This window comes from Corticium candelabrum, chromosome 21 (assembly GCF_963422355.1).
Source record: "Corticium candelabrum chromosome 21, ooCorCand1.1, whole genome shotgun sequence".
In the NCBI taxonomy this organism is placed as follows: Eukaryota; Metazoa; Porifera; class Homoscleromorpha; order Homosclerophorida; family Plakinidae; genus Corticium; species Corticium candelabrum.
Genome location: NC_085105.1, coordinates 2,740,154 through 2,757,010, shown reverse-complemented (window position 1 = coordinate 2,757,010; position 16,857 = coordinate 2,740,154). Strand labels below are relative to the sequence as shown.

The 16,857-nt window shown below is 41.5% G+C and overlaps 3 protein-coding genes across 8 annotated transcripts; 2 read left to right on the top strand and 1 right to left on the bottom strand.

Annotated features, from left to right (window-relative positions):
* The first annotated feature begins 865 nt into the window (after nt 1–865).
* LOC134196456 (JNK-interacting protein 3-like) lies at nt 866–1,908 on the top strand. The gene is made up of 2 exons (XM_062665585.1): nt 866–1,199; nt 1,259–1,908. Exons 1-2 carry the CDS (start codon nt 1,073–1,075, stop codon nt 1,780–1,782), a joined length of 651 nt encoding a protein of 216 aa, XP_062521569.1. The 5' UTR covers nt 866–1,072; the 3' UTR covers nt 1,783–1,908.
* Nucleotides 1,909–1,970: 62 nt separating this feature from the next.
* Nucleotides 1,971–14,676, top strand: LOC134196598 (uncharacterized). Of its 6 annotated transcripts, none has more exons than XM_062665781.1 (23): nt 1,971–2,243; nt 3,360–3,594; nt 3,761–3,903; nt 4,325–4,444; nt 4,509–4,571; nt 4,675–4,830; nt 5,073–5,168; nt 5,249–5,350; nt 5,409–5,524; nt 5,588–5,647; nt 5,704–5,803; nt 9,319–9,412; nt 9,485–9,538; nt 10,841–10,935; nt 11,007–11,102; nt 11,491–11,556; nt 11,621–11,728; nt 12,357–12,435; nt 12,518–12,578; nt 13,508–13,563; nt 13,615–13,769; nt 13,892–14,337; nt 14,401–14,676. In XM_062665781.1, the coding sequence occupies exons 1-22, from the start codon at nt 2,058–2,060 to the stop codon at nt 13,976–13,978; spliced, it is 2,328 nt and encodes a 775-aa protein (XP_062521765.1). In that variant the 5' UTR covers nt 1,971–2,057; the 3' UTR covers nt 13,979–14,337; nt 14,401–14,676. The 6 variants fall into 6 exon arrangements, with proteins under 6 accessions (XP_062521765.1, XP_062521767.1, XP_062521766.1 ...); XM_062665783.1 differs by having other exon boundaries at nt 12,357–12,457; XM_062665782.1 differs by lacking the exon at nt 13,508–13,563 and having other exon boundaries at nt 12,357–12,457; nt 13,596–13,769.
* LOC134196841 (uncharacterized) lies at nt 14,627–16,726 on the bottom strand. The gene is made up of 7 exons (XM_062666062.1): nt 16,509–16,726; nt 15,713–16,014; nt 15,513–15,595; nt 15,333–15,453; nt 15,199–15,279; nt 14,865–14,986; nt 14,627–14,805 (listed from the first exon to the last, which is right to left on the bottom strand). The coding sequence occupies exons 1-7, from the start codon at nt 16,724–16,726 to the stop codon at nt 14,659–14,661; spliced, it is 1,074 nt and encodes a 357-aa protein (XP_062522046.1). The 3' UTR covers nt 14,627–14,658.
* Between the last annotated feature and the right edge of the window lie 131 nt (nt 16,727–16,857).

Here is a 16,857-nt window from a genome sequence, read left to right as displayed (position 1 = left end):
TCCTGCTTCATCTGATGAAAAGGCTGCCAGTTTTTACAAAAAATTTCTCGGCTCTTCTCCCCATGATCCAATATGTTTCATAACCAGTGAAACGACTTTGACTACTGAGTCTTCAGGCAGTTTGTGTTGTTTGTACTTGGCCATCTTTCTGGTTTCTCTTTGATTAGCTGCAACCCCTGTTGCCTTAGCAGAGCTTGGGAAAACATCTGAGCTCCAAGGGTGTGCCTACGAGATATCTGTCTGTCTGTCTGTCTGTCAAATACATATATTTCAAATCCAAAGAAATATCCACCGAGAGCTTAAAAGCTAGTCTTTAAGTAAAGTTTCTCTAAATCAACAACAAACACTTAAGGCTACAACAGATGACTCCATGGGGGGGGGGTCAGAATACATTTAACCACTTAGTTTAAAACAAATTGATATTCGTCAAGGACACTGCAAGATTTTTGTCCAGCTGAAATTACTGCCATCTTCCTGGAGATCACATTTGAATTGCATTGCTGCAGCTTGATCGAAAATCGTCGTCTCCAGTGTTTTGAACTCAGCAATGTTAGATCATCCATTGTCATCAAAACTAATACAATGTCACTAACACTAAAACAAAGCTACGAGTCTATGGGACACAGCTAGTGTCCCTTCAGTACAACAACTAACTAAACAATAGCCATTGAATGAAGTTCCAAACTATTGTTGCTAAAATGATGTCCGAGCTGCTTGATTTTTTCTCTAATACTCATGAATTAGACTTGTGCAGAGCAACTGTCTGTCTGTCCAGCTGCCTGTCTGTCTATGTGTATGTCTGTCTCTCGGAATCCACTTCAAACAAATCATTATTATTTCTCACAGCAATGCAAACTATATAATGATGTCTGTCTGTCTGTCTGTCTGTCTGTCTGTCTGTTTGCTTGTCTGTCTGTCAGTCTGTCTGCTTGTCTGTCTGTCTTTCTGTCTGTCGCCTGTCCGTCTGTTTGTCTGTCTGTCTGTCTGTTTGTCTGTCTGTCTCTGTTTTGCCACTAAAACCTGTTTCTATTAGACACACTTTGAAGCTCACCGGCACAGTTCTGTGAGTCTAATGGCATCCATGGGCGATGGCGTCTGGATGGCATTCAAAACCGATAACAGTCTTCAATTGTATCATGCAGAGACTTACGAAAGTGTCCAAGACCTCGATGTCCAACGCCACGTCCAACGACTCCTTGGTATGCACTGTTACTTATTTATTTGTGAAAATAGTTGATCACATTTCTTGTCACTCAAGATATCCCCGTATTGCCAACAAGGCCGTCGTCATCAGTCAGAGTGGTTCAACTAATTCTGGCCGACAATGCACTCTGGATCGGCACCAGCAACGGCATGATACTCTCCGTGCCACTGACTCTCAGTCAGGACCTTCAACTTCGATTGCTACAACGTGCAGGAGAGCTTCGTGCTACGATAAGAGAGTCGAACCTTCCATGCTGCTTCTGCTGGGACGTTCGGATAAACCTCCATGGTCATACGCATGGCATCAAGGCTCTTGTCGCTACCCCATCATCGTCGTCCACGTCGGAGGAAATAATCGAAGATGGCTATATGTTTGTTGATTCGCGGAAAACATTGGTTGTGAGTGCCGGAGAGGGGTCTGTTGATTTTCGAGCGAAGGAGGGTACTCTGGCCAGTGTAAAGCCCATCGCCAGGGCAATGTCACCGACAAAGGTGGTGACACCTGAATGTATATATGTAAATGCATGGGAGGTAGAAAGTCGGGCCATGATGGTGGAAGAATCGAATGAGACCACGTAGAAACATTTTTCGTCGTAATTTTTTATAAGTGTTTTAATCGGTCGCCGTCAGTCGTCAGATATTGACTTACTATATATGTCTATTTGTATATGTTGTTTGATTGGGCAATACGAAAACGTTTGACATTCAAAGGCAAGCCCTCTTCCCACGCTTGCGCAGAAAATCGTGGGTGGGGTCATCCTGTCAGCGTGGGTGCGGCATGTCCAGGCCATTCCCTATTGTGCCGCTATAAATGCAGTTTCCGAGTGGCAAAGTACTGAAAACATTTTAATGCGATGAGTGAAGGAGCAGATGACGCTGACTGCAACGCTAGCGGGTTATCATCGGTTTCGTTTGACGACGTAAGTTGTCCTCCGGCCGAAATCTACAACGCTATTCGAAGCAACAACGCCGAGTTGCTCGAAGACCTTCTTTCCAAGCAGAACATCGACCTTCTGGGTTGTCTCGACAACAAAGTGAAAGTAAGTGACACGTGACACGCCCACGCACGCGGCCTGTATGTAGCATGAATAAATTAATTATATGCTCAAATAAACTAATTATATGCTCAAAAAAATTGATTATATGCTCAAATAAATTATACATAAATTAAATTATATGAGTAAAAGTTTGGCAGGAGTTGTATGTTCAAAAATTTATGCGTAAGTTTTATTTTGTATTTATTATTAATATCAACTTTAGATGCATGAAATGTGTACGCACCTATTGTACCTCATTTAATACATTTACCAGCGTTCCTCAAAGTCGTATGCAAGCAATAACAACAGGGCCAACGGAGCCACAGCGGCTGCAGCAGCCATGGCTGTGTCACTTTTTGAAATTTGATTTTAGCCATGCAGCTATCTATTGTCGCATACTTCCGGTTGTGGAAATAGCTGTCAACCTGATTAAATAAATTAATATATTTAGAGATCTACATAATAGTCTTTCCGCCAGTTGTGTTCAGTTTTGAAGTTATGCGACCGATTAAAATCCTGAAAGTGTGGATTGAGATATGATCCTCCAAAGCTTGTTCTTGACTACGTGATTGTTTCGACTGGTGGGTGAGAGTCAGTAGTAGATAGGGCTGTCCAGAGAGGCGTGGTCACCACAAACTTTACATTTGAATTCAGGTTTTCCATCAGTCGTCGGTGTTGACCGCCCTTCAGACAACTGGTTTTCCGTTTCCACTCTTTCCTGCAGGAGAATTGGAAGACACACTGAGAGACAGACAGACAGACACACTGACAGACAGATGGACAGACACACTAACAGACAAAACACTGACAGACAGACGGACAGAGAGACAAACAGGCAATTTCGTAGTAGTAAGTTCTGTTAATTAGGTAAGTCAGCTGCTTGTAGCGCGCGTTAAATTACGCATCTTTAACGCGCGTTAGGCCACACTACTTTTAAATTGCTTCCATGGGCAGCGAACAAGTAGCATTACAACAAAGTTTGAATGCATTAGTTTTAAATTAAAGTTTAAAATTTAATCTAAGTATAATTAAACCATGCCTATTAACCAAAATTGGTGTGCTCAATCCTTCAAACAACTAAATTTGTTCTTGTGACCTCACTGATTTGTTCTGTGTCAGATGACTGTGTTACATCAAGCTGCCGTTGTCAACAAGCCCGATATTCTTACAATTGTCCTGGCAGCACTTTGGAGGAAAGGGATTGTGGTGCAGGCGTTGAGGTCATGTGACAGCAATGGGTCTACTCCTCTTGCCTGCACAGTAGAGGATCCTAGATTGTTTTCTAATTTCTCGGCGTTGCTAAAGGCTTGTGAAGAGAGTGCACCAGATGTGGTGCGCTGGAAGAATGAGAATGGTTGTGTGTGTGTGTGTGTGTGTGTGTGTGTGTGTGTGTGTGCGCGTGCGCACGTGCACGCGTACATGTGTGTGTGCATGTGCACGTGTGTGTGTGTACATGTGTTTGTCATGCACACAGTGGTATGGTGTTTGTCTATGTATTCATCCAGACTCCTGTTTCATAGACAGCAATCTACTTCATGTTGCGGTCGATCGTCGCTGTGTACCCGTATTGAGAGCATTGATTGCCAGAGACAATATGCAAGCAGCATTATTGGAGTTGAACAAATCTCAGTCAACACCATTGGAAGTAGCAAACTCTCAGCTGGTGAGACACTCTATTGTAAATATTATTACCCCAACACACACACACACACACACACACACACACACACACACACACACACACACACACACACACACACACACACTGTGAGCAACACACACACACACACACACACACACACACACACACACACACACACACACACACACACACACACACACACACACACACACACTGTGAGCAACACACACACACACACACACACACACACACACACACACACACACACACACACACACACACAACTAAACCCAACACTTGTAATTAATTCAACAGATAGATACATTTATTTACACCTTTTGTTGCTTCTCTAGTAGCTTCAATGATTTGACAGTCGTAGATCAATCAATCTGCAACACAGCGTTTGTTTGCAACTTTGTTATTATACTTTTATTTTACTTAGCGAATGAATCAAACTCAACTACAAATGGAGAAGTCATCGTTTGAGCAAATGGCCACTATAATGAAATGGAACAAGATGACACGCCAGTTTCACGAACGATCTAGATTCAGTCACAGAATGGTACACACGTGTAGCACATAATGTCACAGTGCTTTCCTTGTGTGTTATGATGGTTGCCCAACAGGAGGTTATCAAAGCACTTCAGGAGATCGTGGCAATTCTGGAGCATCCTACTGTGGAAGCAAAGGTTTATTGCTATCACAGTTGTCTATCGTTGTTCTGGCTTTTACAAAGATCTTGGCCTTTTGGTTACTATTGTTTGATTTTCATGTGGCTGTGATTTTGTGTAGGCTGCTGCTGCTGCTCAAGCGGCTTCAGAAGCTCTGAAGTTGAAAGAAGAGTTGAGACGACGAGAAATTCGTGATAAGTGTATTGAACTTGTAGAAAAAGGAGATTGGCCTAACTTACTGGTGCTCATTCGGTCAAATGATGCGGCTGACAAGACGGTGTGTGTGTGTGTGTGTGTGTGTGTGTGTGTGTGTGTGTGTGTGTGTGTGTGTGTGTGTGTGTGTGTGTGTGTGTGCATGCTTGCGTGCGTACATGCACGTGTTTGTGTGTGCATGTGTGTGCATGTGTATGTGCGCGCGCGTGTATGTGTGTTGTCTTGTGTTGTGTTGTATATACTAGTAGGCCATTCTTGTAATCTCAATTTGGTTAATTAAAAATTTTTTCATTCATGCCTTACCAGACTGCTCTGGAAACAATCTATTTTGCTATGATGGAAGGGAAACTGGATGACACCGCAGTTCCCATATTAAAAGAAGAAGACTTTGAAGCTTTGCAGGTTGTCTTTGTTGTCTGCATGAATATCATTGATATCACTCAGCAGCATGCAATGTGATGCAACTCATCTGTTTCTACTAGAAACTTTTGGTTAGCAAGAATGGCTTTACTCGTCTCTATGCTGCATCGACTCTCTATTTTGTTTGCAAAGAGAAAGCCAATCAAACTCTTATGACAAAACACGTACCAACTGCATTCAAAATTTCCCTCAGATTGATATTAACTTGTTATCAATGTAAAGGCCAGTATAATGACGTCACTTTTATCTTTGTTGCGCACTCTCAATATGGATATGCAGCTATTGTGTCTCAATATTGTTCATACATTGGTCATCAATGAAACGCTAGATGACAAAACGTTGGTAATTCTATTCTTGATAAAATATATCAAGTTATTGATTTTGGGTTCTATGGTTTTCAGTTGCTGGATACAACCTCTTCTTTTACTGAAGTCTTATAGTTGTTCGACCAAACTGCAAAGGTTGTTAGTTGATATGCTAGTGAGGTTGGTGGAGATTGATTGTGATTTGTTTGTAGAATTGCTGGAGAGATTTTAGGTCGACTGCATGATGAGTCAATGGTTAATCCGGGAATGTGGGCAGTGGAAGATGTTGCAGTTTGGTTGGATGGCAAAGAGGTAAGAAACAGTGTTTTGTGTGCAATGTAACATTGGTCTAGTTGACATGCGCACGCTCGTACACACACACACACACACACACACACACACGTGCACACACACACACACACACACATGCACACACACACACACACACACACATGCTCACACACACACACACACACACACACACACACACACACACACACACACACACACACACACACACACCAGGCCATGTTTACAGCTGCCAGTTTGTTTGGTCACACCACCCTCATCAAAGAGGGGAGCTAGGAAGTTTGCTTTTTCCCTCGCTTGTAGATGAACAGTAGAGGAACAGTAATGACTTTTCAAATCTTGAGGCCAACGAAACCATCGTTTGCAGTCATTACATACATTCTGGAAAGAGCTCCTGTCGACAGATAGGCAGTGTCCACGATGACAGTTGTGACGTCTAAAACCAGGTCTGTACTTGAAGCAGCGCAAACATTGTTCTCAGTGGAACAAGCAGCAAGACATGTTATTCAAAACTGGATGCTTAGTTGAGGTGTCTAGATCAAGAGCTAGTTGTGACAACACTGCTTGAGTTGGTGTCAGTTGTGGCTGACCAACAGGCACACACTTGTGCACAGCTAAACCTTCTGCAGTCTTGAACCATCTCTGGCATACTGAACATTGTTGTGCACCAGGCTGTTCATGAACAGGAAGCTGGCAAATCGCAAAGCAATTGTGGCGAGCTAGACCAGAGCAGCTTTTAAAATACCGTTGGCATTGACCACAAGTGATGCTTGATGGATGTGAAATCACCGAGTCTGGAAGTGTAGCGCACACCTCCCGCCATGTTTTCTGATCTTGCGCTTGTCCGTGTGTAGGTCTGGTTTGTGGCATGGTCTGCACACAATGGCAAACATGGCAAATGGATAAGGAGCTGTTGTTTACGGTTACGCTCCCTGGCCAGATGGTTGGGTTCCTATGCAGGAGCTATGGGCCGTGCTAAGCAATCTCTTGGAGCCTGGCCAGGTACTCGCAGGAGCACCAACTGCGACGCTAAATGTGGCATAGGCACCCGAAGTCCCACCAGACCCCAGTGGCTGATGGACTTTGTCGCAGTCAGGGGCCTTTGCCACCCCAGTCAATGACCAGGTACTCATTTATACTCCTGAGTCGAGAGGCAATTGTGTGTAAGTTCATGCTCAAGGAAATTATGCCATAGCTCGCCATCACTGTGACTTGAACCTGCAATCCTGAAAGGTTCCGGATGTAATCACTCCACATGATGACTCTCTAACCATGAGCTATAGCACACACAATGTGGCATTAGATACGCCATAGCCTCCCCAAACCCACTCTACAAAATTCCTGCCTACACAGTAGCGGATCCAGAGGGGTTTTTGTGGAAACCCCCTTTTGCTGATCCTTTTTGTTATACATTGCAGTTCTAATATTTTACTCTAGAGAAAAGTCACTTTTTATGCGGTCAAGAAACTTCAAAACTTTCCACTAGAAATTACAGTACTCGGTGATTGCGTTCAGTATCGTTTTGTTTGGTCTGGCATTTCGAGGCAATCTGTAATCTTCTACAAGTCAGGGAGATTCAACCCTAGTTCATGAAGTCTAGTATCGGATCCAATGAGTTTTCAAAGAATCAGAAATTGAAAGAGAAGTAAAGTGGCTTTTGGAAGTCACGAAATAACGTCGTTTATTGCAAAAAACCGGCAAACATGAAGGTGAGAGACTTACTAAGTCAGGTCACCAGTGACATTGTGCTAAAATGTATCGATGTAGCACAACGACATTCATCGTTTCGAAGACTGTATGCAGTTTCTCTGGAGACGCATGAGAAATATCCGGGATGGTGTACTGTAGTCACACCTCTACGCTCTTAGCTAGACAGCGCTATCTAGAACGAGCTATTGATCTTGCCTGCCCTGATGCTACGGCAGAGAAACTGAAAGACTCCTGCCAAACGTGTTGGATTGAACGCATCAATTCATATGACGTATTTTTTTGAACTGCTTCCTGCCGTTTACGCATGCCTCTAAGCTATGGTTGTTTCGACTCACCATTTCCACACTGTAGCAAGTGGCAGTTGGAATTGGGACGGATACAAAAGCAAGCAGGTTTCTTTACCAACTGCAGTCTCCTTTCTTACTGTGCTTCAAAATTTTGCTTGAATTTTTTCTGTGCTTCAGGGCTTGAGCACAAGACTACAATGCGGGCTTCAAGTGTTTTCTGTGCGCATTCACAAGTTTGTGATGTTATAGCCGATATAAAAGCGTTATGGGATAATTCAGATTAAGAGTTTAAATTTTTTGAAGAGACCACGTAATTGGGAAAACACCTCTTTGGACAGAACTTTGAATTGTTAAAGCCAAGGCTCAATTCTCGAGAAGCAACGTTGAAACGACTAGTTCTGACTAGTATACTACTGGATTCCTTTATATCATGAATTTATGCCCCATGCGTTGTCTCAATTGAAAGAAAGGTTCTTAGATAGTCCGTTACGGTATTGGACTTCTATACAATTGTTGTCAAATCAATGCCAAAGCATAGATGATGAAGCCAGAAGATCTTTTGAAGGCCGTTGACTTCTACAGTTCCGATTTACCTCATCCTGCACATTTTTCAAACGAGTAACGTACTTTTGTGCAAAAATGGAAGTGACAACCTACAAATTTGCCCAAGGACCTTCTAGATACTTGCAAGCTTGTGACATGACGTCTTTTCCAAATTTAAATATTCTTTTATGAATAGCATTAACAATTACCATAACGTCATGTGAAAATGAGAGAAGTTTCAGTCAACTGAAAAGTTTGGTATATATATAATATATATATGTATATATATATATATGTATATATATATATATATGTGTATATATATATATATATATATATATATATATATATATATATCAATATAGATATCTCAGTTCAAATGATGCGGTAGTAATAAATTGTTATAATGTATACATAGATACATTATAGAATTTTTAAAATACTTAAACCTGTTTAACTTTTGTAACACACCCACTTTTATTAAATATAGGAAACCCTTTTTTTCAAATCCTGTATTCGCCACTGCTACATAGGGGATTGCTGATGAAAAGTTAGTAATAACTGTTGCTGCTCAAAAAGACATTTGACCCCAAGGAAGAACATAACCAATAATGGCCGTAGCCATCATCAAAAACAATATAACTATGCCAATATTCCATACCATTGTGTGTCTAATTTCCATAACATCACACACATACACACATGCGCGTGCGTGTGCGCGCACACACACACACACACACACACCGCACCGCAACTCCACCGCACCGCAACCCCACCGCACCGCACCACACTTTTGACATGAAATTACTTTGTTATTTTGAGTCACATATAGAGTGATAGACAGTGCATGTAATTTACTTGAGAGTGTTGAGGCATGCAGCATGCAGCATGCAATGTTGACTTTCCGTGTCTTGTTTTGTTGTCATTAATCATGGATCTAGAAATTATAACAAATTTACACATTTTTGTTCTGTCTAGGAGTTACAAGATAGATCTCTTTACTGTAAGCAGTTCATTGAAAGTGGCATTGATGGTTTGCACTTGTTGGAGTTGACACACGAAGACATGAAGGGTACTACACATTATTTAATTGCAAACTTTTGTTTTTGTCTAAGTCATACATTTGGCTGCTGGTAATGTGTAGGACTTGGTGTGAAGCATCTTAGTGACAGAAGAAGGATAGCATCGTTTGTAGATGGTAAGTTTCCATAATCTTAGTCTCTATGAGGTTGAATCATAAGATTGCATGTCAGTTTTTTTGCATATGGACATGTGCACACGTGCACACACACACACACACACACACACACACACACACACACACACCTAGAACCTTGAACCTTGAATCTGCCCATTGTAAAGTGATGATAGCGGTGACCTTGAGCATAGAGCGTTGGACAAATGACTAGAGCATTTCATTTACTACAGAATTGGCTGTGTCTTGTGAGATCACCCTTCCACCGAAAAAGTTTATAACAAGGGCAAAGATGGTCACTGCCACACAATCATTGGTCCTCTTATTTTGACTTCTAATTCCTTTATTGCAGAATGTGTACCACTGAGATCTATCATGTGCTAGACTATACCAATTTATTCCAAATTCCAGTGGCTTGCAGATCAGATGTTATTCCATCATGCCACCTCTTCTTTGTCTCATGGCATGGTCTCTTCTTTTCCAGCTCTCCAAACAATAACATCTTTGGTAGTCTAGTCTTTCCTCTCCCATTGTACCAAGGTATCCAAACCATCTTAGACGGTCCATCACTACGTCTTCAAGTGGCTCTTCCATACCAAACTCACATGCAAGTTGTTTAGAAGTAATTGTATCTTTTCATTGTTTGTATTTTGTCACCCCTAGTATAGTTCTTATGCACCGATTGTGAAAGGAACTCAGCCGATTCATACATGAGGCTCTGATAGTCCACGTCTCTGGTCCATCAAGCAAAACCGACAAGACCACAGAGCGGAGACAGCCCTTTTGTTGACACTGATAAGTTAAGATTGAGTTCTGAAAGATTGGTTTCCTCAAACACCCAAATGCTTTAGAACCTGTAGCAATTCGACTTGCTACGTACAGTCAATGTCACTTCTCTATCATTCGCTATGATACTTCCAAGGTAGGGAAAACTGTTTACCATTTCTATAGTACCACTTCTCATCCACAATGGTGCATCGTTGCCTTCAACTACATTTAATTCCCACCACCATGCCTTTTATTCATACCACACACACACACACACACACACACACACACACACACACTCTCTCTCTCTCTCTCTCTCTCTCTCTCACACACACACACACACACACACACACACACACACACCGACAGGCACTCAAAAATACGATTTTGGTGACAGGTATGTTTCAAACGAAATACCAAGCAAAATACAGACAAAGTCCATAAGATGTACACACCATAGCTATTACTTGATGATTGTGCCAGTTACTAGTGTATGTTGTTGTTATTGTTGTTGTTATTGTTGTTATGTTTGCATAGACTTACGAAGGCTCAATGCACCGTCAGTTGTTGGCAAGCGAGACATCTTTTTGAGTTATGCTCACATCAATATTGCCTTTGCTAGGAGTATTAGGGTAAATATCAATCAGTTGTTATTTTGACTGGTAATTAACTGTCATTCACTTGTTACGATATAATCAATCAGAATGCTCTGACCGCCGCAGGTTATTCAGTGTGGATAGATGAAGCTGGCATTCGTGCTGGCGTCAAATGGCGTGAAGCAATAGCGAATGGTGTTGAGGTACGTATTGGCGGTATGTAGAGGTGTGGCTCGGTGGGGTTTCCAATGGTTAGCCAAACAATAGTGTCAGCAACAGGTTAGCTGGCAAATAAATTATTTGCATCAAATTGTCACACATATTTGCATGATTGCATTTGCCAAAGAAAGTGAGAAAAACAACAAGAATTTGACAGAGGCTTAATTTCCAGTCTTGGAATCTTTTCTGGCCTATTGCTGTTGACATATATGGACGATGGGGTGAGAAAGCAAAAGAGACACTCAAAGAGGCATCATTAGCATTACCTGTCCTCAGTGTTTCTTATGACACCCTGGAAACCCTTTGAGATATGCTTCTAGTATGGTTCTATTTATTAATTTGAAGTAGTTGTAACTCTTGTTTTTGGATCAGCATTGTAGAGCTTTTGTATTTGTCACGACGCCTCGGTCTGCTTCATCGGAGTATTGCATGGATGAAGTAAGTGTAGTTATACTCTATGTGGTTGCTTGTTGTTGTTGCCAATTTGTTGTGATTTTTGTAGCTAGGGTTGGCCGAGGAGCAAAAAAAGCCAATATTTAATGTCGTTTTGGAGGAAGTTCCAATGGCATCTATGGATCCAGGGTTTAGGCTCATAATATCAAGAAGACAGGTATACTGTAAACAAATTGTTTGTGCAGTGGCATTGCTGAGTAGGGGCCTGATGAGGCCATGACCCAATATTAGTAGGTGTGGCATTTTAGACAAACCCTAGCAGCTAGTCTCTTCAATTTTGGAGGTCCAGTGATGCCACTTGTTTGTGTATTTGTACATGCCTGCGAGTGTGAATATGATGTTTGTGTGTGTGTGTGTGTGTGTGTGTGTGTGTGTGTGTGTGCGTGCATGCGCATGTGTGTTTATGCATGTGCGAGTGTATGTGTTTGAATGACTTTACTTTTTTGCTGTAATGGCCATCATCTCTTTAGATGGGCTGGTTTATGGTTCATGGTGGTGGTGGTGGTGGTGGTGGTGGTGGTGGTGGTGGTGGTGGTGGTGGTGGTGGTGGTGGTGGTGGTGGTGGTGGTGGTGGTGGTGGTGGTGGTGTGTGTGTGTGTGTGTGTGTGTGTGTGCGCGCGTGTGTGTCTTAATTTCTAGCAAGAAATATCTGTTGTAATTGAAACAAAGGGTAGTAAGTTACATGATGGTACATAATACATATATAAGCTACAGCAGATTAAGTGACCAGATTAGTACTTATGCACTTGTATGAAGCAATGAGGTGATGAACTGTGTTGTCGTAGTGGACATTCTTTACCGATGAAAGCAAATTTGGAGAATCATTTGAGAAACTGCTGAGTGGTATCAAAATGACTATTGGAGGTGGTCGTCTTGACAACAAACTGTTGGAATATTTAGTGATTGCTGTATTTGGAGACGTTATCAGTTTCAGTTTGTTTTTTAGCCTTGAAAAGAGTGAACTCACAAAGGACGAGACTGATGCTGCTTCTACATCACAAAGCCAGGTGTGGACTGTTTACTTAGAATTAAATGGAATTGTAGTTGAATGGAAACACTCACATGCCTATGTGAGAATTCAATGGCCATGTAACTATTGAAAACATGCTTGAGTGCATGCACTCACTTGTTACTAGTACCAGTCTCTTTGCCGACTCAAAAGGCATCTAGGGATGGCAGGGGCAGTGAAGAGACCGTCTTGAGTCTAAGACTTTGTCACTTTGCCTCTAACTATCAGACCATTGTGAGTTTATTACGACAATGGATACTGTTATTCACTTTTGCAAACTGCAAATACAGATTACTGCATACCAGACATGCACTAATGTCTGGTATTGAGTGATCTGCAGGCCTGTAGGAAGCATTTTGAAAAATGGGCTGGCATAACGCGCGCTAAGAAGGTGTGGTCCAAGGATAGCGCACCAAGAGAGCAATCTAAACATTTATTACAACGGCTTCTTGAATAATTACTCTTTTTTACTAACAATTACTGTAATACGCAATTACCTTCTGCTCCACACTCTCAGGGCAGCGTAATAGCAATTGAGTCAAGATGCTATAATCTACTTTTGTTCAAACTATAAATATATTAGTTATGCAATCACTTATACCTTCAACTGGAAGGTTTGAGTAATCAACAACTGGCAAAAGTACAGTTTTTAAAAGATGGTCCGGCCAAACCGGACTGGTTCCTACCTCCTGATCTGTATTTGCAGTTTGAAAAGTCTTTATTGTCTTGGCATCCACAATGGTCTGATAAGTTCAAAGTAGACAAGAGTCTTAATATAAATTATTGCACATCTAGAATTAGACATCTAGGCCTGTTAGAGTATCATAACATAACAGACATATGGACATGCATGTACAGCACTACTAACAAACACAAAACACTGACAGACAAATGCGATTGCCTAGGACATTACCATCTAATCTGTAGGGAAGAATTTGCTCTGACTTGTGGGAGAACCCAAGGCCTGACATGCAGCAATTCAAGTATGAAACTAACTTGGTACATTCTACTGTAGGCTAACTCTCAGTCAGTAGGCCACGGTCTTCTGTACGTGGAAAGTACTCGAGATGACGATGAAACAGACATACACCAGAAAGTATCAAAATTGGAAGAGCGAGTATGTCAGTTGGAGAGCGAGCTGGAACGAATGCGCTCTCTGGAACGAGAAGTAGAAGAATTGAAACACTTGGTCAGGACGATGTAATTTTGTACAACTTAGTTTTAATAATAATTAGAATTTTGATGTGACTTTAAGTTGAATTTATTTCTGATATTGATTACTTGAACTCTCATCTCATATGCTGTTTGTAGTTTATAGTTGCCAATACTCAAACAATGTCATCTCAGAACAAGCATTTGACTGAAACCACGGAATCGTCTCTCTGCAATTTATTGTGACTAATGCTATAAACTTTTATAATTATGGTTTTAGCGGATTGATATTAAAATGTTTGATTAAAAACGGTGGCAGTCTGTCTGTAATTTATTGTAACTAATGCTATAAACTTTATAATTATGGTTTTAGCGGATTGATATTAAAATGTTTGCTTAAAAACGGTGGCAGATATTACTGGCTATTGTACTAAAATGTTATTAAGATAGTGATCAAAGTGATTCACTAAATTTCTATTGTGGGCTGTTGGCTAGTTGAAGTTGGTAGTTGAGTTTGGTGTTGTCATTTCAGGATGTGTGGAGACACACGGTCAAGTGGTCGTTTGGTGAGTTCGTTTACTGGAATACCAGCACACGCTCTCTATGTAGTTACACACTGTTACAACTATATATGCTCTAATGTATCAATTGTTTGTTGTTTCTAAAAGGCAAGACATTGATACACCGTCGAGAGGACGAAGACATCCTGTACCTGCATGTGAATCACAGTCATCACTGTATGGTAAGAGACCTGCATGTCTGGATAATCTCGAAATCAGTTAATCAATTGACTTAATCGATTACAAAACTGTTATCAATAAGGCTGGTATTAAACATTCCTAGTAAGCAGACACATTTTTGATTGCATTTTCTTTAGCTACTAAATATCTTTCTATTTGACACAATCTTTGTTTGAAGCGATTAAATTAATCCAACTGTGAGGAACTTGCAATGTGTTGACGAGGACGGTACCCTTGTTTCTTTTCCACGAATCCTTTTGAAATAAGCGAGTAGCACGAATCAATGATGCTCTCTCTCACCGGTCGAGTACTAATCTCCAAGTCTTCCTTCATCTAGAAACAGCAGCTTCAAGGAGGCTGTTATAATTGTTAATATATTTCTTGTGGGATACCTTCTGTGTTGAAAATTGAATTTCGTTTCCTATTCTTGGTAGGACAGCATCGAGTTGAGACGAAAACAGACTGGCAAGCCAAATGAAGAACTTGGGCATGCCCCTAGTAGGAACCCTGTAGCCTGCATAAGTGTGCATCGGCAATAAATTTTGAGTTTGCTTTTGATGGGTCTGAGGAGGCAGGTCTGGTTGTACTCAGGTAGTTGCACACGAGACGCATCAGTGTCCGTGGCTGTTGGTGTGTGTGTGTGTGTGTGTGTGTGTGTGTGTGTGTGTGTGTGTGTGTGTGTGTGTGTGTGTGTGTGTCGATTGAATTGAGCGACTGACAATGCACCTTGGGATGAGAACTCATCATAAACAATCTGTGCCACCTCTTTCATCCATAAGGATTCTCCACAAATGATGTATCGGTTCCCTGTAGATAACACAATTAGCCAGAGTCACCATTTATGCCATTAACGTCATTACCAGGAGCTCTTTCACTGACCAAAGCTACCACATGAGCTCTAGCGGCGTCCCGAACATCCACCGTATTTAAATAGATGTGAGGACAGCCAGGGATACTATTTTCTAAAATCCGTTTTACGACCTACATACAAATGCCAAATTAGCAACGAGTGACATTTTGTATTGCACACGAAACTACACCTCAAGTGATGCACCAGGCTTAGCGGTCAACAATGGGCCAAGCAGCAGTCCGGGAACAATTGAAACCAACTCAACACTTTTGCCTTTTATATCAATAGAAATGTCACTATATTATAACATCTTAACATAACACTAGACATTACTATATTATTTCTTATTTATTATCATACAATAAATTATTTAATTAAAACAGAAATTACCATCAACAAATTCCCAGGCTGCACGTTCTGCTAGAGTTTTGCTTTTGGAGTAAGGGTCTTTTAATGTGTCAGCATCTGGCCAGTCATTTTCGGTGTATGTTCGTCCGTGTTCACCCATGCCTGATACAGCAGTCATAGAGCTGGTCACAACCACACGGCGCACACTACCGACGTCCATACAGGCTTGTAATACACGTCTGGTGCCATCGACTGCTGGTCGAATGACTTCTGTCTCATCTCGAGGAACATGGATGGGTAAAGGAGAGGCTACGTGTATAACATACGTGCAGCCTTCAATGGCCCTATAGCAACACAGCATTGCAATAGACTTTGGTATCAAGTAGTGACACACACACACACACACACACACACACACACACACACACACACACACACACACACACACACACACACACACACACACCACACACACACACACACAAAATGCAGGTTGAACTGTAAAACTAAATATTTTGGGCAACAAAGTTATGGAAAGAGAAGCTTTAACTAACAGCATCGACTGTCGTACTTTATTTAAAAGTTGGTTTGTGTGACAAGTTGCTAGCTATGTGCCAGCTTCTATTTGAATTAGATTGACGCAGATAACTGTTTTCTCTCTAGGAAACCAATGCTTCCACAGCCAGAACCGCAAAAACTATTAATTAAGAAATGCAATCAATCTAGTATAGTAACTCACTAAATTGATATTTGAATGCGGTCTGTTGCGCGAGGAACCTCGCGCAGCTTAGAATTTGTACTGTCTAGCTAATATTATATTACTGTACGTATGACGTACTCTTGCCATCCCTTGTCATCGTTGAGATCTGCCTCCACAATATGCAAGCTTGGAAACTGTTCTCTGAGGGATAGAGTACTCGAGACATTGCGAACAGTACCGCGCAGCCTGTAGCTTTTTTCCTCAAGTAGCTGCTGCACAATGTGGTTTGCCAAGTAACCAGACGCTCCCGTAACAAGAACAAGAGGGATAGTCTCGCTATCTGAACAAGCAGCCATTGCGCCTTTACTATCATGTGATGGACCTTGCAGCACCGCCCATTGCACGCACCCAACCTCTTCATGGCTTTCAGTTTGTAACCACAGCGTACACGTTACAGGTAGTTTTGATTGTACCATGTAATGCAAGG